Here is a 25,724-nt window from a genome sequence, read left to right as displayed (position 1 = left end):
CTAGGTCAAATTTTTCATGATTTTTTCTCTTTGCTTTAGCTCTCTGTTTGGAGTTATATAGACCTTGCCTCAGAAGTCAATTCTAATCACCCCTGTGTGAATTTTCAAGCTAGTGAATTACTCTTGCATAGGAAGATGTGCTGTCTGGATCATTTACCTTCATTGGCTTAGAAATCATTGTTTTCAGTTGCATGCCAAAATTTCTTCGATGGGCACACTAGATTTTTTTTTTTTTGTGGCTAGTGGTAGAGTACTGGGGTTTTTTAAAACTCAGAACCTTGCACTTGTTAGGCAGGTACTCTACCAGCCTTTATTGGTACTGCTTTTTTATGAACTTGAGTCTTACTTCCCAGATGTGGAAGCTTGGAGCATAATCTACTTATTTTAGACATTCTCATAGCTGAGATGATAGGTACATACCACTTCAGGCAGTTTTTGGTTGAGGATTCTTGTGGGAGTATGCCCAGATTGGCCTTAAACCATGATTCTCCTGTTACCAGCCTCTCAGGTAACTAGGATTACAGGTCTAAATCATCAGTTTCTGGTTGCACACCAGATATGAAGGGATTGTCTATCCATTACACTTATATTAAGACTACAATGCATGATACTCAGAGTTCAGTAGAAATAAGTTTTTGTGTAAGGCATTACTAAATATATAGCTGTTTGTTAATAGGTTCAAAGTTTGCATATAGAATCCCAGAAATTTAGCAGGATATAGCAACTCTTTTCTTAGTCTTTAACTTTACCATCTCTTCAAAAATTTTCAACAGTAAATTGGACACTTTAGTGTAAGTATGCTCAGTAAAATAGGGTATCATTGAGTGTGATTATATGGTAGCCAACAAGTTCTCTGTATATCTAACTGTACCTTTTCTATTTCTTGATTTTCTTTGCTGTTGGAGGGTAGGGGAATGAGTGTATGAGTTTATGAGCAGCTAGCTGGGGGTTGGCCTTGGGTGAAACCATTTTGCGTAAGTGATAAAAACTGCATAAAGAGTCTGCTTGTTTTTATTACTAAAATGATTATGAGCAATGTTGTATCTTCAGAGAATATCCTGTTTAAAACACAGTCTATCATTCTTGGATAGTGCAGGAACCATTGATGGGAACTGAATGAAATATACTTTGTTATGAATTATCAGGCTGAAAAATTCTTGATTGTGTCACATAGCTCTCCAGCTAGAAATTGACAGTTAATGATTTACAAGCAACCATGGCAACAAGGGCTTCCTAAGATTTCTGACTTTGGTTTCTCCACCTACCAGTAAGATTTCAATTGCAATAATGCTATTATCATAAACAGAAGTCTACTGATGCAATAACAGGACAAAATTAACTTTAACTTACTTTTGTCCACTTAGCAATTCCCTAAATGATGAATCAAGGTTTTATACAACTTAAGAAGAGAGGAAGTTTGAGTGATGAAATGAACTAGAAAAGTATGTTTTAGTTGGTGTGCAACCCTAAAATGAAGCATAGTTCCGTAATACAACATTCGAACTGGGATAATGCATGTTTTTGTCTATCACTATAACCAAAGGCTCTATAGTTGTGGGATTGTAAGTCTTTTACTTTAAATATATACATATATATATATATATATATATATATCTTTTCAAATAAGAATGCTTTCATAATTTTCAACCTATCTGTAACATACAGAATTTGTCTAGGTGATTATACTTCGCTTTATTACTTTGTATCCCCAGTTTTTATTAGGAATAATTTTAGATTATAAGAACATTGTAAACAAGTGTTTTTCTTTCATCATTTCTTCTGAATATCTTATATCTTAAAACCGTGTACATGTGCTGATACTAAAGAAATTAACATTCACTTATTCTATTGTGAAAGTGAATTTTGTTGTTGTTGTTATGAGACCGGAACTTGAAATCTGTATATCTGGTGCTTTTGCTCACTGGCTGATGCTTTAATAGTTGAGCCATGTTTCCAACCCTGAAAAGTGATTTTTCTAAACAATTTTTTATTGTAAATGCTACTGAGAATTAATGACAAGATTACTCTCATTCTTTAGCATAGGTCTTTAGTAAGACCTTTGGTCTTGTTAAATCATCTCAGCTGAATTTGAGGAAAAATTTGCAGCTTAGGTTTGTATATGTGTGCGAGTCTTGCAAATATCCTTGAGCCCCCCCCCACCATTTTGGCTTTAGTTAATTTTTAGATAAGGTCTTGAAGTTCTGCCTGAGACTGCTTTTGGATGGAGAGCCTCCTACCTCTGCTTCCCAAGTAGCTGGGAATGCCAACATGAGTCACCATGCCCAGTCTGTGTGTGGGATTCTTTTATAGAATTTTCATTTTGGTATTGTGCATATAGTTCAGTCATGTCTAGTCTTAATTAGGGGGGAAGCTGTTTTTCATTTTCCTACTGAAGTACACACAGGCTTATTAGTATTCTAAGTATAAATCCTGATAGATTTCAGAGAACTGGTGATTTGGAATCCTAGAAACTCATAATAAAAACAAAAAGCTATGGAAGAATCAATAGCTTGCCCTCTTCACAAATGAAGACAATTTTTTTCAGTAGATTCTTGACAAAAGCAAGCAAAATCTCATGAAAACAATAGAATAGTTTGGTATACTGCCTGTTCTTCTTTTGCTCTGAAACTTTCAATTTGCTAGGAGACTGAAATTATTTCAAATCTATTTTTTATACGATGAATGCCAACAGAGCTAAATTATTCATTGTAAGTAAAAATATTTATTACCGTGTGTCAAGAAACTCTGATTCCCTTTCTGTTGATTCTAATAAGTACCCTGTGGTGTAAAATCAGGGGCTGAATGTGCTAAATAATTACCCAGGTGAATACTGCATCTACATGGAGATTTTTAGGCTGTATATCAGTGTTTTGTAAGGTGCAGCAAATTCTAGACTAAGAGTCCTTTATCCCTAAACCAGTTTAGACCTCTAAGTAACATGTGCTGTATCTTCTAGTAGAAGTAGGAAGGAAATAGTGACCTATGCCATAAATAACACTGAAAAAAATCTCTCATTATTGATAAAGATTTATGGGAATCTAAATTTTTAAAAAATGCCACGTGTGACTTTAAGGGAACAAGACTTCATAAGCGTTTTTTTCTAAATGTGCATGAAAAAGTGTCTCTATCAGGAACAGAAGGTTAGGTATGTAGGACAAATTATTATTTTGTGGATGCTCCCTGTTTATACATAAAAACTAATAGAGCCTACAAGTGTCTACAACAATTAGAATTCCTCAGCAGGGAAATAGGGCTTTAGAGACCCAAGGAAATTAAATAAAAATTTTGACATTTATAATTTTAAGGCTTCTTAAAATACGGGAACTGTAGTAATTATATTTTTATGGTTTTTTTTTCTTTTTCTAATTTGCTGTCAGAATCTGAACAGAGATATTTTACCCCCTACTAGGATTCAATGGGTGTTCTGGGAAACCAGCAGTCTGAAGTATAAATTGATAGGTACAGTAGAGGTATAGCTTTTAACGTAATTTTATAATGATTGATTTGACTTCCTGTACACAGTTAGCTTGAGACAGTTCAAATTCAGAGCATGCCCTCAGATCTTAAAAAGCTTAGGACACCATTTAGCTTTATCAAATGAAAGAGACAGAAGATTACACTAGGGAGACAGAGAAGGGACAGATGTAAATGTAGAAACTACTCCTTGGCAACATCTTTGCATTGAAGCCACATGAAGTGGGGACCTGGACTTGTGGTAGCAACTTTTGTTTTGTTTTGTTTTTTGCTCCGGCTTTTTCTGTGTATGTGTACTGAGGAATCGAACCCAGGGCTTCAGGCATGCTAGGCAAGCACTCTACCACTAAGCCACATTCCCAGCCACCTGTAGTAGTAACTTCAGAACATGTAATCTATTTACTACTCACAGTGTCTTTCCTGACTAATCACTTACTATTTTATTTTGTTTATTAGAAAAAAATCCTCTCCATCATTTTTCAATTTATGTTAACTGATGGAATTTGCTCTGGAAAAATTGGTGATGAGTCCTGAAAGAGATTCATCACATAACTCATCATTCTTAGTTCATGTTTAATTAAAGTGACTGAGTAACTATCTCCATCTACTGAATCCTGTTATATTTAGTGGAAGATGTCCAAGGAAAGAAAGACTTGCCACAGAACACTTTTGTTATGTGCTTAAGATTTGATTTGTGGGGAGGAAAACCAGAAGAACCAACCTTGGAAACAGTATCTGAGTTAGATGGTCCCAGGGCAAAAGTGGTTTGATGAGTTGTCTCACTTCTACACTTTATCTTTCTTTTCTTTTTAAACTGCTTCCTAAGATTTTTTTCTTGTCAGTTGTGGGGCTTGAACTCTGGGCTTGGGCGCTGTCTCTGCGCTCTTCAGCTCAAGGCGAGCGCTCTACTGCTTGAGCTTGAACTCTGGGCTTGGGCGCTGTCTCTGCGCTCTTCAGCTCAAGGCGAGCGCTCTACTGCTTGAGCCACAGAGCCACATCCCTTAAGATTTTTAAGTCAAGACATTTTACAACTTACTGGGTGAGAGACTAATTCTATTTCCAAAGCCTGAATAACTCTGCCACCTTCTGCAAGGGAAAGTTGCAAAGGAAGATTCTTGTATCTGAGAAATTGCCTCTATTTGTTTTACTCTGTTTTGCTTGATGGAATGTGTCCAATTAGTGGTGGGGGGTGGGTGGGGAAATCTTTTTATTTCTGTTCTATGTCTTACTGTTTAATTTTTCAAAAGAGAGGAAATTTTGTTCATATTGGGGGAGCTGAAGAAAAAGAAATTTATTTGTCTGGTCCTAACCCAGCATCCTTAACAGGCTAACACTTCGTGACCCTATAGTTGAGCACCAAAGCCAGAGTATCATTGAGTATAAACAAGAGAATGTATTCAAGTTTCACTAATATTGTGTGTGTGTGTGTGTGTGTGTGTGTGTGTGTGTGTGTATACACAAGTATGCATGGACAGTCATATGCAATTTTATCACATATAGTTTCTAACCACTACAAACACATCAACATTCTTGACTAAAACATTATCACAAGGCTCCTTTGCCTTTCTCTGGATTTTGTAATTTAAAGATACCTGAGCAGGTTTTCTAGTCTGCTTACAGTGAGCTAGGGAGAGAATTGTCCCAGATCAATGGGTAGAAGTCAGTGTAATTATGTAATCTCAGATTACTTTCTCCTTTTCTAGACCGGTTTTAGGGGTCACACATTACATTCTCAATGAATAAAGAGAAGAAATGTTCACAAAGTTAAAGATATTTGAAGCATGCAGAACTTTTGCCATAGATGAATCATAATTTTAGACTATTTTAGATTCTGATATTCTAATTGCATAAATAATAATTTGAAGCATTTGGGTTAATATTTAAACAAGAAGACTCCAGGATAGTTGCTGAGCAGGAAGGAGGCAGTTGGTTAATAGAGTCCAGTGATTTATCTATGAACTGCATATTAATATTCTTTGACTACCAAACCTGAATGTCCATTCTCTCCCACTCACACACCAATACACAAAAATCATCATAGAATTTTTTTCCCTTTCCAGTTTTTCCTTACTATCCACTTTTTATCTATCACATACAAAATGATTTTGGTTAGGATTTTAGGAGAATGAGTTCAGGAACTTGTAGGTTACAACACATGGCTTGACCCACTAACCTGTTTTGTGCCCATTTTGGAAGTATTTGGGTGCTCACTCACATTTTGGGCTGAATCTGGTTATGAAAGGGAACCGGATGGATTTGGCAAAAGTAGGGGACTAAAGACTTTTCTTCTACCTCAGCATTATAGAAATTAAAGATGTAAAAAAACTATTAGCTGACTTGCTCTATTTCCATAGAAATTTCAGTGAATATATTTCAAAAAGCTTCATCTATTTTTGTTTAAAATAAATGAGAACTCGAGGCAAAGTCTTGTTAGAGCTCAAAAATGCTGATTGTTGTGTTTTCTGGATTATTTTCCTTCTTATAGCCTCTTGACAGTTTGCCTAGCTATTTATTATGCTCTCATTTGCTCAGTTCCAGCATTCTCTTTAAGATGGAGTGAAATAAAGGCACTGCGGATTTTATTTTTAGAAAGTGGGCTATATTGAGGATAGAACTCAGAGATTTGTGCTTGCCATGCAGGTGATTTACCCCTTTAGTCACACTTTCAGTCACATTTGTACCAGTTTATGTTTTTTATAGGATCTTATTTTTTGCTCAGGATGATCTGGATCACAATCTTCCTATCTATACTTTTCTTCTGAAGCTAGGATAACAGGCTCAAATCACAGTGCCCAGCTATTGGTTGAGATGAAATCTTTATAACATTTTGCCTGAACTGGCCAAGAGCCATGATGCTTCTTATCTACCGAGTAGCTAAGAATGCAGAAATGAGTCACCAGAACTGCAATATTAAAGCTGTTGAAATCAGGGTGTGTGTGGAGGGGAAAGGGGAGAGGTGTTAGAGGATAGTCAACGTTAAAGGAGAAAAGTGAATCCTGAATAATTGCCAGGGTTTGGGCCTGATGATATTTCCATGAGGATTTTGTCTGCAACCAAGTAAAGGAGATGGTAGGGTCCCCTGTGGTCTCATTTTATGTAGAGCACATTGTATCTTGATTAATCATTTGCAGCAAATATTTTTTGCTCAGAAGCACAGAAGAATATACATGCTTATGTGCAAATATGAAGAACAAAAGCATTGATTTAATTTCCGACTGTTAATTTTAGTTGAAAAAAAAGTCCTGTAATTAGTAGAGAATCTGTTAGTGATTATTTCACAGATCAAATGGATAGTTGTAAAACTTACCAACTTTAGTATCTTTGGATTCCATTTATGGTTAAAAAATTAAAAATAAAACATAATAAAAGAAAGAAAAGAACAGAAAAAAGAATGCTTTTGTCAAGAATTCTTGCTTTAACCTGGGCGCTGATATTTCCTACCTGTAATCCTAACTACTTGGGACACTGAGATCCAATTATCACAGTTCTACTCCAGCCTGGAAAAGAAAACTTTACTAGATTCCATCTCCAGAATACCCACCAAAAAATAGAACTGTTGGTGTGACATTAATATAGAGCACCAGCTGACAAGCTCAAGGCCCTTAGTTCAAATCAGTACCTCCAATCAATAAATAATTATTTGCTTGTATTATCAATACATTATAAGCTCACTGTTGAGTTAATTAGAAGCACTAACCATACTATTTAAGTATAATTCAAGTGGACATAGTTCACATGAAATCAGATGATGTGTTTTTCATGTCTTTTTTCAGTTGTCTTTTTGCTGATGATGCTATGTGGTGGTAATATGTGGAGGGGGAGGACAAAGATTTAGTGAAAAAATCAATTTCCTTTCCTTTCCTGAACTATAAGAAGGGATCACTTTAAAAACATCCTCCACAATTCATTAGACTAAGTATGTGTCTTACAATAGCAGTTCTGCATAATGATTATACTTCTTGGAGGCTATGCCAGTTTTGAAAGCGGAAATTCATGTAAATTCAATAAACATTTTCTCCTCTATCCCTCTGTGGGAGCACCAACCCTATGGTTGCAACAATGATGAAAATGATCACTGTTGCGTGTATATATGTAGCTTCTCTTAGAGCAGCCAAACTGGAGAGAGCGTTAGGACAGAGAATGAGTGCCTGGATATTCACATTTGTCTGAATAAATAAATAAATAAGTACATAAATAAATAAATAAAAGTATTCTGTGATTTCTATTGCTGTAAACAGCAAAGGTACAGTTATTTCCAACCGTTTTCAAGACATAATGAATGGCAAGCATTGTATGCCTAGGGATTTGCACCTCCACATATGAACTCAGTTGAATGCTTGTGAGCTAAGATGGAACTCTTACACATTCTTGCAAACCATTGCCATAGCAACATACTTCAAAATTCCAAGGTCTGTCTCCCATGAGTTTGCACCTGTGGTTAGCTTATTATGCAACCAAACCAAACAAAAAAAAAATTAAAGTAAGACTTTCCAACTCAAAAATGCTTTGGAATGATGGGAAGTATGTTTTGAAATAAAGAGGAGTTGAAAAGTCACAAAGCAAAATAGGCCCTTCAGGAAAATGAAAAGTGCATTTCTATTCTTAATGCAATATTTGACTTCCCCTTCCCCCATAGTATTCAGTGCAAGACGAAAGCACATAGTCTGCCTCTTAGGGTTATTAGCATCATGGGGTCTTGCCTCCCTTTAAAAGAAACATATTCCCTCCTGGGATAAATGTTTTATAAAATAATAATTAAGATGATAGCCAAGATTGGCTTAGTGCTTATATTAGAAACAATGTTAGTCATGTCATCCCTTGTGATTTTTCATAATTCTTGCCAATACACTGCAGAAATTGGTAAGGAATTTCTCTCATTTTACAAAGGAGAGCTTAAGTAAATCACCCACATTCTAACAGCTTCATTGGTGGAGCTGGGTATCAACTTTGAGTATACCCAAGCTAATATAGAAAATGACTTGGGAGCAGCATTACAGGGTCCCACAACCAGAACCTAGACTGTTTAATTCCTCAGGCAAATAGTGAAAGCAAGAAAAGTGCTCCTCTGAACAGTATCCTTCCCACTGCTTGGGGTACACTGGTTAATCACTAATCTGGATAAATACAACTGGATCCCTTCATAACTGTATCAGGTTCTATGTTTAAATAGAAGCCAAAACACCTTTAGTTTTTTAGGTAGCAAAGCAAAGACAGAGACAAACACCTTTCTTATTATGTTGCCATTTCCCTCCAGCAATCTCAATGTTTCTATTTGATTCAGTCTTGGAAAGAAAACAGAAATGGAGATTACAGAATCAAGTTTCAATAAGGTTTCTTGAACACAGTGGAATAAGAACAATAAGTTTATTTGGGAATTACCATTATTTCAAATACATCGGGGAGAATTGCCTACAAATAAATATGTTATGCTCATGATGAATTTCAACTTTAACATAAAGCCACAGCTCTTCTGTACTGGAAGATACAGCCATGACAGAGTTTTCTCTAAATTTCCTGGGCTTTCTTATGTGAGAATCTCTCTGACATTCTTTGTCTTGGAGCTAATTTATCATTTCTCATGATAGAAAATCTTGATATTCTGGCAGTATAAATCAAAGAATGTCTGGAGGAGCAAATTGAGAGGGGAAAAGAGTAAGTGAAGTTTGAGAAAAAGAAGGAAGCATTAGAGTTTCTCTAGTTCAAAAAGTAAAGTAGCAACTTGGAGAGCCTCTGGAGCACGTGTTCTTCAGAATCGGAGACTACTACTCTGTTATTGATACTTAGGTTTATGACAATTAAACCAGTCAGGGAGAAAAGAAAATTATCTTCTGAGTTTTCTGTTGACAGTCCATACTTAATAAGAGTTCAGAAGTTCTCAGGATGATGGCATATGTACAGTGAATAGGTTTGTTTTGTTCCTTCATCAGTTTGCGTCACGTCACAACAGTAATAGGAAAGGGGAAGGGCAGGCAGGAGTAGCAGAGGAAGGCGGGGAGGAAAATGGCACATCTAGCTGATAGAGGCAGGAAAGCCACTTCAAACCAACATGGCAGAATTCAGTGAGACATGTAAATGCAAAGCTGGAGAGAGGAAAGCCATCCGAACGATGTGGTTAATTGCTTAGAGATATTAGTGTACTTGTGATCTTTTCTTATCACAAAGTTTTGAATAGCCAAAAAAAAAAACAACCCCAAAGTATAAAAATACTGCAGGAAGAACTCAGCAAAGGTGCTGTCTCATAAAAAGGATGCATAATGCCAGGCTGTCTAATGAAGCTCTTTGTTCTGATAATGTTTGGATGCATTCTGAGGTGCTTCAAAAAGCAATCTCATATTAAATACAAAATATACTCTCTTTATAGAATGTTCAAATGTGGAAGCATGTATTTGTCAGAAAATTCCACCGTTTTTGAAGGGAATGTCAATATCTAAAGATCTAGGGAGTCCAGTGCTAGACTGGACTGTCATAGGAACAAAGTGGGATTGTGTACATTTTGTGAGCCAGCTGTATCTATGTAATAAATACCTAATTCATTCCACAGAGTAGATACTATGTTGGAACACATATCTACCTAGCTCATAAGTCTGAAAATTATATAAAACTAACTTCCTCACTTTTATATAAGGAGAAATCTAGAGAAGTTATTACTTCTAAACCCTCTCTGCTCAGTTCCCAAATGTTCTATTCCTATGCTTGCTGATACAATGAGTAATTTTGGTCATAGAAGTTCACTCCTTTTCTGCCTTCCTTTTCTATCCATTTCTATCCCTTCTTGTAATTCAAAGCAGTGAGAATGGGTTAGTTAACATTTATTTTACATCTACCAGAATAACTTACCTCTCTTAGAAATTTCTTTAAACACTTAAAAGTTGACAGTTCTCCTCTATACTCACCTTGCTCATGAATAACTGGCAAAATAATCTGATAGAATGTAGGAAACATAGTAAATTAATCTGGAGAATTAAAAACCGCAGTATCAAACCTCATATTTACTCAAAGTAAATCAACAAATACATACTTCTTAGGCCAGGAATGTTTCGCAGAGGAAACCAGACAGGGTCTTATAACACAGAATTTAGTACCATGAGCAGTTCCAAATTTCTGTGATTTTGAATGATAGAATAGTGACCACTGGAAGAACTTCTCTACTTCCATCCTCAATTTTACAGGTGGACCTGAGATATGACAGTGCATTGGCTCCGTTAGAATCAGACCATACTGGTTCTTTCTTCGCTATGTGAGATACTCTCCTCTTGAGATAGCTATACTGGTAGTGGAGATCATATAAATAAAATAGGAAAGACCAAGAAAAAAGAAAGAAGTTAAATTGCTTAAAATTTTAAACAATTGCTTAAAAATTAATAGTGGTAGAAAAAGTTAATATAGTCTTGCTTCTTCTTACTTAACAAATTATCTTCTTCCAATTTTTGTATAATTCTGTCACTCAGAAGCATCTAGAAACTTTTCATGAATGGATAAATACATTAATAAATGGGCAAATGTATGGAAGAATCAATGGAACGCAATTCTATAATTACATGTTTCCTTTCATATTTTCTTGGTCAGAATGATGATTGATGATAGATTTCAGACAAACCCACAATTATATTTTGAAAGAAAACATCATATAGGCAAACTGTCCTTGGAATTTAATTAAAATGCAAGACCATGGAAGAAAGCATGGGCATTTGGGAAATGCTTATAGGAAAAAAAAAAGATGGAGAGAAAAATGATAGTCAACTGTTCTTTCTCAGTCCTCTATGAAGCAGGCTTTATCTTAGTGCTTACTTGAAGGCAGGAATACTTCATAAGAGCAGGCAGACCAATGTATTGCAAGACATTTTTAGCTCCGTCTTCCTTGTAACCTTCAGTCATTCTCTCTTTCAGTAAAAGATAATGTCACTTTTTCTATTTCTCTACCATGAATTTTCAGCAATGGAATATAATGTGGAAACCAGTTATAAGATTTTGTTGTCACTTCCAGAGATGTTACAAGGCAGATAAAAAAAAAATCTCTGAAAAAGTTGGATCTTTTCTGCCTCAAACTCTTAGGAGTTATACTCTTGGAGAATAAACCTCAGGTGCCCACTTGTATTGTGAGACTTAATTAGCTATAAATGAATAAGGTTATAAATGAATAATCATGATACATATACTTTGTCACTAAGAGATTTGTAGTGAGCCAAGAATAGATGACCATCAAGAATAATTGTTTTTAATGTAATAGCCATAGCACATTCAAGTGTCCTATATTTTTCTTTGTGTTTTCTAGTTACCTCATTTCCTTTTCTAAAAATATTTGTTTAGTTTTATTAAGTAATTATACAAAGGGGTTTCGATTCCAGAAGTCAGGTTATAAGTACAATACATTTTAACTGATGTTACCCTTTCCTTCCTTCACTCCCAACTTTCCTCCATCCCTACCCTCAAGTTATAGAGTTCAAATTTTACATAGCATATTTAGACAAATAATCACAAAGGTCTGCTTCAGAACAGAGAAAATACTTGACTGCTAGACTACAACATGATTCTATGTCTGACCATCTTTTTCATGGCAACCATGAAAACCTGAATCTAGAGATCATGCTAGTTGATTGGCACTTTGCAATCAGAAAGTCTGCTTTGGCCTCAATGAGGTTTTTCAGTTCAACCCATGTGACTAATTGGTCCATTCCATCCCAGGGGTTGGACTAAAAATTCCTACTGACACAGCTAAGAGCCAGGATTTACATTTGTAAATATCTGTTGGCATTTATTTAATTTGGAGATGGCAAAATCATGTCAGAAAATGCTTTATTCAAAGCCAGAACAAGCCGAAAGTGAGTATATTTGATTATTCCCATAGTGTAGTGTCTTTTGCAGTAAGTCAAATCCTCTACTTGCAGTATTATATCCCCGTATATATTCTAATTATTTAGACAATAGGAGAACTGATTCTTCTGATGCCTTCCAATCTTTTGACTGTTCCTTCTTGCATTGCCTAGACTACTAAGTGGAAATTCAGTATGTGCATTGGGACCATAAGTATTTTAAATAACTATGTGTTGCCCTGTTTTAAACATAGTCTTCATTTTTTTGATTAATTGAAGATTTGCTAACTTGCATACTTAGGCATTACATAGGCAGAAATCCATTTTTTTCTTTCTCTTATTAATTTCTTAAAACGATTTTTATTTTTTGTGCAACATTAACTGTCAGGGTAACCAGTATCAAATAAACATAAAAGTGAAGGTCAGACTACATACAGAAAGCATATGATCTCTTTTCCATGGTGGAGTTTTTCTACTCAACCTTATTTAAAAAAAATTTTTAAACTTTATTGTTAACGTGATTGTTATAGTTACATAAGTAAGGTAGTGAGTACATTTCTTGTTGAACTTGTTACATATTATCCCTCCCTCATTTTTGTCCCTCTTCAACCCCATTTTAACTGCTGAGAAATCACTGCATACATTTTTAAGCAGCTAAAAAAACTTTCCAGAAAATTGAATGGTTTTCAAGTCTGCCTTTTTCTCAAGAAGACATCTGAATGATGGTCACTTTTTGTAAAGTTCTTGAGCACTGATTGATAAAGAGTATTAAAGAAATGTGAAAGCTGGTTGCTTTCCGGGATAGTTAAGCTTTGTACTAAATATTTATGAATGCCCATGTTCACACGTTCAAATGGGGTAAATCCACATAAAATTGAGTTGACTTTTTTTTTTTTTAGCAAACTCTTAGCTATAATAGTCAGAATAGCTCTACCACCTTTGTTTGTTTGGGGTAAGTATTGTTGAATACGAAGTTAAGAAACAGATACAGGAACATTGTTACATTTCAAGAAATGTAAGCTATTGTAATTAACTTATATTAATTAGTGATTTATTTATCATCTTTAAAGTACAGTGGGAACAAAGTTTATTGGAAGTAGGAACCAAAATTTATGTCTTTATATATAGTGAATATATTTTTATTCCCCCTTCCAAAAATCATATCTATTAGTGAGATGCTTAATTCTTGTTTACTAATTATTCCTTGATATATTGGTTACTCATGTGCTGGAACTAAAATTTGTCCTTCAAACATTAAAACTCGTTTTAAAAAATTGGTAAATAGGGAGCAATGAGACTGACATTTTTATATAATGTCTGCTACTTGAGAAAAACAACAAGAACCAAAAATTGATTGAAACAATGGAAACTACCCCAATACCTATACAGTGTCTAAATTCCTTTTGCCCTTTTACTCAATATAGTTGTATATATATGTTTGTGTGAGTGTGAGTGTGTGCTAATAGTGTTTGAACTAAGGCTGTGTTCCTCCTTAACAGGTGTTACACTACATGAGCCATGCTCCAGCCCACTTTTGTCCACATCATAGGATTATTGATTAGTTAGAATACTGATTTGGTCAAGGCATTCATAGCTCATGCTTGTAATCATACATATTCTGGAAACTGAGATCTGGGGAAGCCAGCCCAGGCAGGAAAGTCTGTGAGACTTTTGACTTGAATCAACCACTAGAAAGCCAGAAGTGGAATTATAGCTCAAGTAAAAAAGCACCAACATAGAGGGAAAACTTAAGAGACAGAACCGAGCCTTGAGTTCAACCCCTTACACATATGCACACACACACACACACACACACACACACATACATACACACACACACACACACACACACACACACACACACACACACACCAAATTTATTTAGATTTAGATTTAAGTTTATCAAGTTCATTATTCTTTGGGAATTCTATATTTTACAATTGGGCTATTTTTTGTTTGTTTGTTTTCTTTTTCCTCTTGATGACAACTGTGGCTTCTTCTATCTCTTAGAAATTTCTTGTTTCATAGGTGGATGGACTGAACTTGTCTTGAAGAATATGTGACTCTACTTTGTTATATGTGTTTCCAAGGAACCTAACCTAATGATAAATCTTTTCTGAAGTAAATTAATCTGGAGAAACTATTAGATTTCATTATGGAGAGCAGGTCTTCATAGACAAAAGCATTAGCAACAAGTCTCCATCAGTTAACCAAATAGAACATTCTTGTTTTTGCACCACATATATGATCATGATTACTTGAGATGATAGGTATATTTTACTTTGTATTTGGATATATCAGAAGATAGAGTGTAGCTGTTCAGAAACAAAAGTTAAGACTTGTTTTGTATAAATAAAACTCATAGTGGGTATCTTATAGCATAATTGGAATTTTCTCTTTTCCTCCCAAAGTACCTTTTTTCCTGTTTGAGGTTATTATTACCATTATCATTATCTTTATCATTATTGACTTTTGTCTATTTTTTTGTTTGGTAGTGGTTTTCTATTTGACTGTTTTGTTTCATTTCATTCTTCTAGTAATGGTCTTTATTGGATTGTGCCAGTGGCCAGCATAGCTGTTTTTTCATGAGAAATAAACTGTAGGTATGGGTATGTGGTTCTTAGTAATGATATTAAATACTAGATTTATTCATCTTTCATTATATTTTTTAACCACATAGATTTATAGTTGGGCTGTCTTTGAAAGTGAGAAGCAAATATAGAGTAAATTAATGACAGAATCAATTCTAAGTCTACCTGCAAGAAAGAAAGGAACAAAAACACATCAGTATTTCTGGAGTTCCTAAACCATCAAGTAGTCTTTCCCTAACATCATTGAATATTAAGTAAATTGATCTGACCTTTGTACATACAGTAAAGAGTTCTTTCTCCCCAACGTGATTACACTTGTTAGTGCATACATGCAGAGAATGATGGATCAAGTTGTGGAGCTTTTACTTCTTAGTCTTTCCAAGTCATTCTTTTCCTAAAGATAGAGCAAGTTGGGGTCAGTAGACATTTTAAACAGGAACAGATGTGTGCCATGTGCATTCATCCACCCCTCTCGATGCGGGAAGATCAGCCTGATGCTTTGACCTGTGAGTGGTTAAAGACACAATTAGAGACACTTTTGTAAATGGACTGTTATGTAAAGCTAATGCTTTGGCTTGATCACTATTCTGTCTCTTACAGCAGGTTGCCACTTTTCTGAAAAAGGTTGTGAACATCCAGGAGAAGTATACTAAAGAATGGAATTGATTAATGTGACATATTTGAGGGTTTTTTCCTACCATTCTCTCCCCAGTAAGTCATAGAGAGACAGCTTCAAACACGGTGAATTAAATTTAAATTACACAGCCTTGGCTAGAAGATTGTTCAGTTAATTCCCCTTCCAAAATGAAATTTGATTTTCCCCCTTATAGTTGAACCACTTTCTGATTTTTCATACTGTGATGATTTTCTGCCAAGGTGTCCATGGATTTGAGATCTTTTATTCACAAGACTAGACTGGTTTCTAATTTTTGTAGGAAAATAATAAATGAAAATGAAGAATACATACACATATTTATTACAACAGGAAAAGTATATTAAAAACTAAAATGCAGCTTTACAAGAATGTTGTATTAGTATAATGATTTTTTTTACTAAAAGAATGTTATACAAGATTTTATCCTGTGATATTTTTTGTTCTTTTATTTATTATGAGATAAAATACTGAGGACATTACATTCTTTGTTTGTGGTGAAATTATTCCAAAAGAAAATAGCTTGAAAGGCAAATTTGACTGGAATCATCTGAATAAGTGGATCTGTACTAAACAGTAGCTACTAAGTCACAGATTGGCAGCCCATGAGTTTAATTTAAGAAACGACCCTCTGTATTTATATTTAATGTTTGCCTAAGTCACAAGTTGAACCCACACTATCAGAGATGGTGATTTCATGCAAAAAGATCACAATAGCTACTATATATGTAAACACTAACATGGGCTCTTGGGTTAAACATAATTTTTATGCAGAACTTTCCATTTAAGATATATAACTGTATTATTTATAATCAGTGCAGAACAATTCCAAGTGATGCTTCTTTCATGAAATATCAAAAACCATGTTGAGTACATGAATGTTTTTGATGAACATTTAAAAGATTTTTTTCTAGATTCTTTTTCTGGAATGATTTAATCCTTAAAACAACAGACCTTTTAAAACCTCCATTTCTTTTTTTTTTTCAGGTAAGAAAAGTAAAGCATAGAACAGGTTTAAAATTTTCTTAATTTTGGCACAATTGACGTTTTAGAGAAAATTTTTTTTTTGCTAATAGAGATTGGTGTGCATTTTAGATCATTTACCAATATTGCCGGTCTCTATTTACTAAATTACATCCCCACCTAGAGCTTAAAATACCTCTGGACTTGACAAAAATATTTATTTGGGTAGAGGAAAGAAAATGAAACAGAATCCCTGTTTAGACAGGAACAACTGGCTTGCAATATTTAATCAGAATATATATATATATATATATATATATATAGAGAGAGAGAGAGAGAGAGAGAGAGAGAGAGAGAGAGTATGACAACAGTAACACTTTGTTAATTATATGTATTTAAAATTCTTCAAGAAAAAAAATTAAGGGATGGGAAGGGGAAACAAAGAGGAGGCAACAATGCTTGATAGGAAATGTACTCGTTATCTTGCCCATGTAATTGTAACTCCTCTGTACGGTATTCTCACAATAAAAAAAAAAAGAAAGAAAGAATTCACTACCTAATTTAATTTTAATTAATTCAAAAGTGTTTCCATTTGGGCTGAGGATAGAAGTAGCTTTGCAGTTATGTTGGCCCTAGAATAAAGTTGATTACTGGAACAATTGCCCTGCCAATCCACATAATCCAATGGCTTGTTATTGTCATGGCAATTTGGATGTTATCCTGAAAGGTAAACTAGTACCAAGAGAAGGATGGGTCTTTCCTTTTAGAGAGTTAGGTGCATGACTACCTAACATTTGCTGATCGTTTTCACCATTAGCCATTATATTCCCAGGAATCAATAGTTTGAACTTGTACATACATACAACATAACAGCAACAAAAGCAACGAATCCCCAAATCTTCCCAGAAGAACTAAAAGCAACATAACACAAACCTGTCTCAAAATGCCCCTTATCGGCTTGTATTTATTTCATGTTACATTGTGAAGCAATAACATCTGTATACTTTTCTTGTTAAAAAGTTTTAGCAAGGACTTATTTTAGTATAACAGGGTAAAATAGAAATAGAAAAACAAAGAAATATTTTCTGTTCCCCACACAGGAAATGGGAGTTAAATAATTTAGATTCTGTATTCTTTAAAGATCCTTCACTTGAAAGATTGTTAAGCCTAATATGTGCAACTTTTCATTCCTCTAGGTCTTAGAATATTAGAATTTGCTTTTTATAAAAATGTATACTTTAATCCCTGACATTATATTAGGCACTTCGTTAATACATGTAAGTGACATCCTATTTCTGCTTTTACTGTATTATTTGAATTCCACATTTTTTTTTTTAATGCCTGTACTGGGGCTTGAACTCAAGGCCTGGGCACTATCCCTCAACTTTTTTTGCTCAAGGCTGGTGCTCTACCATTTGAGGCACAGCTCCTCTTCTGGCTTTTTGGTGGTTAGTTGGAGATAAGAATCTCATGGATTTTTCTTTCCCAGGCTGGCTTCAAACCAATTGTCATATCTCAACCTCCTCAGTAGACAGAATTACAGGCTCGAGCTACCAGCACCCTGCTTAGCACCACTTTTAAATGAAGAGTAATTCAGTTTTGCTACTGAATATCCTCTCACCAACCCAAATCTTAACAGGTAGCAGAGGGAATGAGGTATTTTTTCTTCTTGTACTCCAGTCTTTGTCTGTTCTATTCTAGCATCAGCCAAATCTGATATCAACCTCCACACCATCCACACAAACACCATGCTGACTTTACTGCTGCTTGTAAGTGGCAGCGATAAAACAACCTTTGATGCTTGTCAGTGTGTTGATTATGTGACTAACTGCTTGGATTTATGCAACTGCTTTTCATTAAAGTGAGTGTTATTTCTGGGGCTGTAAATGCGATGAAGCAACTGGATGCTATCACCTGTCCCACATCATACTTCTCATTTTTTATGAAACTTAAATGATGGAGAGGACAAGAGAGAAACAATACCCACTCTCTGAATATAGTAAAAATGAAATTTGAGTATAAAAGCTCAATTGAAAAGTACCTTCAATACATTATATTTGCTGCTCTTTTCTTAAAAAAATCTTCACATCTGTGAAATCTAATTCTCTGCTTAATCTGTGTTTCCTAATAATGCCAAGGTACATTTCAAAGAGTTGTCAAACTCTACCTGGTCATGAATATAAGAGGTGATGGTACTTCTGGTTTCACGAAGCCAAGCACAAGTACTACATAAAACTCACTGATGCACACATTGTAGCCCTCCAGTGCTGTCATAAATTTCAAATCATCCACTTCCACCAGGTTGTTTTAAACAGCTGTAAGCTGCTGGGTGCCACTTCTCTCTGCAATTGAATGGATGGATGTCGACAAGTTGGCTACCACCAACCAGCTCTATATTCCCTTGTGAAATAAGATGCGATCAAGTTTTCACCTATCTGCAGATATTTCCATGGGGGAGGGAGGATTAAGATAGGTGGCTGAAGTTTTGTGTCTTTTGAAAGGGAAATGATTGGATTTGGTTTCTTAGACTCTGAGATAACTACAAACTCTGCAATTCACGTGTCCAATGAACAAAGTAAAAGGAATCTTAGAATCCTTGAGATTAATCTACTGACTCTGATTCCTTTGCAGACCACAGATGACATCCTGGTGGCCTCCGCAGAGTGTCCTAGCGACGATGAGGACATTGACCCCTGTGAGCCGAGCTCAGGTGGGTTAGGTTAGTCGAATTTTTTTTTCTTACTTCCTTGGCTTTACCGTTGCATGATACATTTTTTTAGAGGAGCCTGCCTTCGCATGTAGAAAGATACAGTGGTGCATTGAGAGAGAAGGGCCTTTGCTTCTCACGTGGATGATTTTTTCCCCTCGTTTTAAGAAAAAGTGTGTTTTTTAAAAAAATAATACCACCAAGAATATATATTTCAAGAAAGCAATGGGTGACAGCGTACTGAGTGCTACCTTAATACTTACTCTCCATTCATTCCTGACATAATTTTCCATACAACAGTATAAGGGGCTTTCCTTGGGGTTGCTGAGTAAAATTGTCAGGCTAAATAAAAACAAAAATTACTATGCACTGTGCAAAATTATTTGACCTTTCTACGGACAAAAAGTCCGCAGCATTCACTTTGCCAGCAAATTATCTTAAGTGATGTATTTCCAAAATGTGGAAACAAGTTTGTTATGGCTAAAATGAAACAAACAGCAGGTTAGACCTTGAGAAACTAATGGAGAAAGTTTGGTGACTTGCCTTGTTTCCATCAAATTCAAGCTGATTGTCTTTACTGATAGATGGTGCATAATTTCTCCTCCTCTTTATGATGTTTTATCCCTTCTCATGTGACTGACCGGTAAATACTGTTTCCATACGAAAGGGTTGTGCCACTCAGTGGAGACTGACGACTCTAAAAATAAATGAATCGCCGTCTGGATTTGATTCCAGATATTAAGAATACCAAGAATTAGAGTTCTTTCCATTTCTTTTGTGAAGTGCTTAAAATAATTTCCTTACTTGTGATCACAAAATGACTGTCGTAGATATGGACCCAGCACGATCCGCTAGCTCATGGTTTTCATGAACATTACCAAGAAACTTGGGAGAACTACTTGCCACCACAGAATAATTTGCATTCTTGGTAATCTTGGTATTTTTTACATAAACTTACTCATTCTGATATTCAAAAAGAAAATAATCCTGGAGGCCCAGCCTCCATTTTCTTATATTGAATCTTTCTACTTCATTCAACATGGCTACTAGATTCAAGCACTTAGGGGCATCTGCTGTGTAAAGTAGGGAGCAGATGCTCTCAGTCAGCACCAGTGGGGTGGGGTAGGTATGACTGGCTGTGTATCTACCTCCTTCCTAGACTCCAGCCCATAGACAGAACCCTCAGCTCCCCAAACATCAGTCATGGTTAATTCTTACATCTCTGATGATCAGATATTAATGTCTCCTGCCTCATTGATCTCTACAGTCAGTTCTTCTTGGTTATATCAACAGATCTGGTCCTTGGCCATCTCATAACACCATCCTGAGACCCTTGGCCAAGATGCTATGCATTTGTTTTTCTTGGTATTCTTACTATTCTATATGCCACTTAAAAAATGGGGAGGCATTGCTTTTTCTGTCATGATATTTCTTCCATTTCTCTGCCTTTTCCCACCCTCAGTTTTCCCCCCATTACTCCTACATTCATAGGCCCAACTCCAATCTTTCTGGCATTAATCCTTCACACTAGGATATTCTTCTGTCTCATTTTCTCTGACATCTGCTATTTTGTTCTGTTTCATCTTCTCTGACATCCTACCTTGAGAATTATTTCAAAATACAAGTCTAGAGAATGTGTGTGTAGATTATATATCTATCTCTCTCTATATATATTTATATTTATATATATGTGTGTGTAGTATGTGTAGTTGAGTTTGCTTGCATAAATTAGTGTGCTTTTGAAGATGGTATTTGTCAGCAGTTTATATGCTACACAAACAGTAATGAGACTGTAATTACAGATCTTTCTGGTTTTCCTCTGGCCTGCACTCCACTTTGCTGGCTGAATCTAGGCTATCATTGTCTTTACGCAGAGGCCTTACTAAGTAGCTAGTACTCCAATAGTACTTAAACTGTCGCTTTTTCATGTCTCTTAAGCTAAATCAGTCAATTATTCCATCCTTGTTTATAGGAATCCATCATTCTTTCGAAATTGACTAGATCAGAGTCCCTGACTTTCTCTGTGGAAACTGGACCTAAGAAACAGGATGAGGGAGTGGAAGGAAAAGACATGAAGGAAAGGAGAGAAATAAGGAGATGGTTCCTTCCTTCAGTGTTTTACCTCTTACTCTTTAGTTTTGAAGCCATCAATTCCTGTTGAAATTTCAAATTTTGCCATAAGCTGGTCTTCTCACCTTACACCTTATCCCTTCTCCTTAGTCTTGAAAGTGTATTACCATTGTTAGGAAAGGGAGTGGTGAGGGTATTAGAATAAAGAAAAAGCAAACAATGAACTCAACAAAGCAGATCAAGTTTAATGAAGAGTTGAAGAGTTAATGGAGGTGCTATGATGACCCAAGGAAAGTCATGAGACAGGAGGCATGGCATGCTGGGGGCTGGGATGGAGGGACTTGAGTAGTATCCTGGGTGAAGGTGGCGGGGAGTATAAAGGTTTCCAGGCAGGCTTTGCAAGTTTTTGGTTCTGGCCTGAAGTAATTTAGGCAGACCTGGTTCTACAAGCCTGTTACGTAAATCCACAGAGCAGATCTTGATTCAGCTAGGTGTGGGCCGCTTCAAGAAATTCAAGTGTCCGTTACCTGGAGAGGTGGGAGAGTGGACTTTCACATTTTTGAGATTGCAGATTCCCATCCACCACAGTCAGATTCTCTTTCCCCGTTGCATCTTGCATGTGAAATCTCTTTCTCCTTTGGCTTTTCTGTCTACCTCCCCATGATTTTCTCCATCCCTTCTTTACTACCGCCTGGCTACAAAATACTTAGTTATATGATATTTATTTCTATTCTTCCAATTATTATTTAAGAAGAGGGATGTTTTCTTTTATCTTGCTTGAATCTGAATGTCAGTTCCACTGTAAGATCCCTCTCTTAAGGCCTTTGTTCACAAATGCACTCATTTTCCAGCATCTCTTTGCTACTTTTCTATTTGTTGAAAACACATCTACATGCATAAAATAGTTTCATCAATAATTACCATTGCTGATGTTTGGAGGTCTTGGGTACTGTGAGATAGATATTGACAAAAATAATTTTTGATAAAAGATCAAGTTTTGGAAAAGTGACTTTTTAGAAGACCGATATACTGAAGTATGTTTTCAGAAATGAACGTTTTTGTCTTCTCTGAACATACTTTAAAAATTCTCTAAGCAAGTGAAAATAGTTATTTCCAATGAGTGAAGTATATTTTTTTAAGTTCATTGCCCTAATCTTCTGGATATTTCACCCTCCCTGGGGATTTACACATGAAAGTTTTCTCTTCACTCAGACCTAACCCCAACTTCAAAAATAGCATTTCCAATGCAAATGTACCATGCTCTCTCGTTATTCCTAAGGCTGCTAATGAAACAAACAAGTACAAAAAAAATCCTAGCCTCTTCTTGAACTCCAATAAATTACACCTTTTATCAAGTGTTCCATAAGTTCAAATTACAGTATGGTTCCACTTATAACTCTTAATGAAGAGGAGAGTTTTTTAGTTACCAATTCTATTATTGTTCGAATATTATTGAGCCCTAATGTAAAACCACTTCTGTGCCAAGCCCAGAGAGCAAAAATGGAGTTTATGCCTGGAATTTTCTTCTATCAAGGGGGTATTCTACCCTAGATCCCATTTTAGTTATATTTTTTATTTTTTTTTCTTTTCTGTTTTTTTACCTTGGGCAGTAAAATATCACTTAATTTTTCAAGAGTGCTGCAAGAATTAAAATGAACATATTCAATGTACTTACTATAATACCTGGCATAAAGTACAGCATAAATGACAGTTTTTCTTTTCCTCAGTTCAGTTACACAAAAATAATATTCTAGTTATTTTTCCCCCTTTATATAATGCTGTTGCTTTTCCTGGCTGAAAATTGAATGGGTAACTGATGAAAATACTCAGGCCTCCTGATGGGAAGTAGACAGAACTGGACCTGTAGAAACTAGAGCAGGCATGACCCCCTGAGTGACAGCAGATGGAACTTGGCTATACTTGCTTCCAGCTACCCTGTCCTGCATGATGATCCCTGAATGAGAAGGCCACATTGGTACACACAAGGTTTAGAATACAAAAAAGGAGACCATGCAATTCAGGCATGTGCCCGAACCCCAAATATGATGTCATATACAAAAGAGCAGCAGTCAAGGATCCTTACTTCACAAGCCACCATTGTCCTAAGATGCCTGGCTTAGGCTGCTAAACACATAACAGAAGGATGGCCTTTTCCTTATAGTTTCTCAGAAAAACAAAAACAAACAAAAAAAGCAAAGCTTGCTTCTTGCTCCTTCTGTGGTTGTTCCTCAGCCAACATACATGATTACCAAAATGAATGTATTAATATATAAAAGCAGGCTGAAGAACATACTTGCTTATAAGTTGTGTTCATTGTTCTTTGTTAATTGCCATGCATATTATACACATACATGCATATTTTTGCCACCTCTCTTTTTTATTCACATCAATGGTCTTGCTATGGCATCCAGGTTGACCTCCGTGCTGGAATTATGATCCTGTGCCACCACAGCTGCCTTAGTTTGGTTCTATTTCTGTATGAAACTTTTTCTCAAACCTCATAGGAGTGTTTAGAAAAAGTAATTTTTATGTGGAGATCAAGAACCTCAAATGAAAATAATGAATTTCTCAGCCTGGGAGCCTCCCGATGATTATCTCCAATTTGCCATTTATTACCAAAAGAAAAGATTGAGCTTCCTGTGTCTAGGGGCTCCCCCTTAGGTTTCAAATTCTCTTGACATTTGGGAAGTGGGTAGCTTATAGAAGAGTATGCCAATTTCCAATCAATTACATCTTGGGTTAAATGAGAACATTGGAAGCTCTACTAAATAATAGACTATCTGATTCATCCCAAGAAAAGAGTTAGGATCATTCCATTTTGGTGGCATCCATTACACGTTAGCTGAGCCAGTGGAGATTGGAGATGTGGTGATTAGTAAAGCCCCTCAAAGTGAAACCGGGGTTTTTAGACACAAAGCCTGAATTCCAGGAGTTCCACATGTCAGATCCACTCTCTTCTGTCTACTAAATAAAGACACATGGTGAAGGACACAGAAGGGAGACTTATTACATGGCACAGCCATGCCATGGGAAAACTGCTGCTCAGACCATCTTCATCCATCTTTCAAGGTACAGACATGAGCTTTAGGTTTTATTATGCAAAGAATTGTGAAGCAGGGGGTGATAGGTAAGCATAATTATTAAAGTTCCCCAGTCATAGGAGTGACCTAGTTCATCCTTATCTCAGTGTGTACTGGGGGTGAGGATGGGGGAGGGGTTGTTCCAGAGAAGTTATCACTTCGTCTCTTAAGGCAAGCAGGAACAAGCTCTCACTGTTGTCTGGCAGGTGGTCCAGCCTGAGATTTTTGTCTCTTTCCTTCCTTTGGGATAGTTTTCTTTTTGCCACAAGATAGAAAGAAGAAGATATTGTATTTTCATGTGTGAGAGGATTCTTGCCTGGTGTGACAAGATGCTTGGGGGTAAATCCTGTCCTTGCAGGAATCCAAGGTGATTGCAAAGGGACTTCGAGGTTGGCTCAGATGAGAAGACAAAGTTGTGAAGTAGGGGCTGGGTAATCAGCTTTCATAGTGTTTTTAGTTAACTTGTGGACTCAGCAAAAGCAATTTTTCAACACCTTTTACATAGGATGCATGTTAATAGCACATCAGTTACATCTCATTGATCTGGGTTCGAATTTTAGAGGTAATGAGAGATAGGAATAATCCCTTGTATTCAGTAAAGCCTTACTCTGTGTTCATTGTTGTTCTTAGTGCTTATAAACATTATTCCACTTCATTGTTTTACAAAACCTTAAGTATTTCCCTAGCTGATGAGATTCAGAGAGGCTAAATTATTCATATAATAAGAAAGAGCTGCTAGTTAGTATTACCCCACCATGTACCCCCAGTTTAGAAAAGATGGGCCCTTGGTTTCTTGGACTGCAGAAGATTGTTTCTCTCAACTTTGAGCATTTCAAAAATATAGGACTAATTTCAAGATGTTCACCAAAATGATTCTATGTTATAAATTTAATGGCAAAATTTCCATCACATGTATTACTATTAATTACAGTAAATATGCTACAATTACCATGCAGTATTAAGTGGTTTTTCCAGTGTGCTATTTCAAGAAAAGATCAAAGGATTTCTATTGAACTGATCTCGTTAACCACATTAGGAATAAAGATACATATCTTGAACAAGGTGCATCTTTTCATTAAATAAGTAATCTCAGTCATTTAAAGGAATATATCACTTACTAGATAGTATTTTTAGAGCCTGATTAGATGATAATTATGTCCTGCATTTAAATTTGGGTTATTTATTATGTAATTATTCAAAAGTGAGTCTAATTAGCCCATAATAGCCCACACATTGCTGTTTAAATGGACAACTTTGAGCAACCGCCAGAAAAAAAAAAAAAAACCAAAAAACCACTAATGAGTGTTCCATTTCCAGGAATATTAGAGCATCTCTTGAGTACCAGGCTACTCATCACCAAGATCTCAGCTCCTTATT

The 25,724-nt window shown here is 35.8% G+C and overlaps 1 protein-coding gene across 49 annotated transcripts in view; it reads left to right on the top strand.

The window, feature by feature from the left end:
* Positions 1 to 25,724, top strand: part of Nrxn1 (neurexin 1) — a 1,041,346-nt gene that overhangs the window by 994,966 nt on the left and 20,656 nt on the right. For 32 of the 49 annotated variants that reach the window (XM_070025560.1, XM_070025561.1, XM_070025582.1 and 29 more), the window contains one exon: positions 19,122 to 19,209. In XM_070025560.1, the coding sequence (XP_069881661.1) occupies positions 19,122 to 19,209 (88 nt within the window). The remainder of the gene's footprint in view (positions 1 to 19,121; positions 19,210 to 25,724) is intronic. The other 17 variants (XM_070025578.1, XM_070025575.1, XM_070025590.1 and 14 more) reach the window with 1 other exon arrangement.

This window comes from Dipodomys merriami, unplaced genomic scaffold (genome assembly GCF_024711535.1).
Source record: "Dipodomys merriami isolate MVZ:Mamm:240054 unplaced genomic scaffold, mDipMer1.0.p SCAF_17, whole genome shotgun sequence".
NCBI classification, from domain to species: Eukaryota; Metazoa; Chordata; class Mammalia; order Rodentia; family Heteromyidae; genus Dipodomys; species Dipodomys merriami.
Note: the sequence above shows the minus strand (reverse complement) of the source record. Positions and strands in the feature narration are given on the sequence as shown.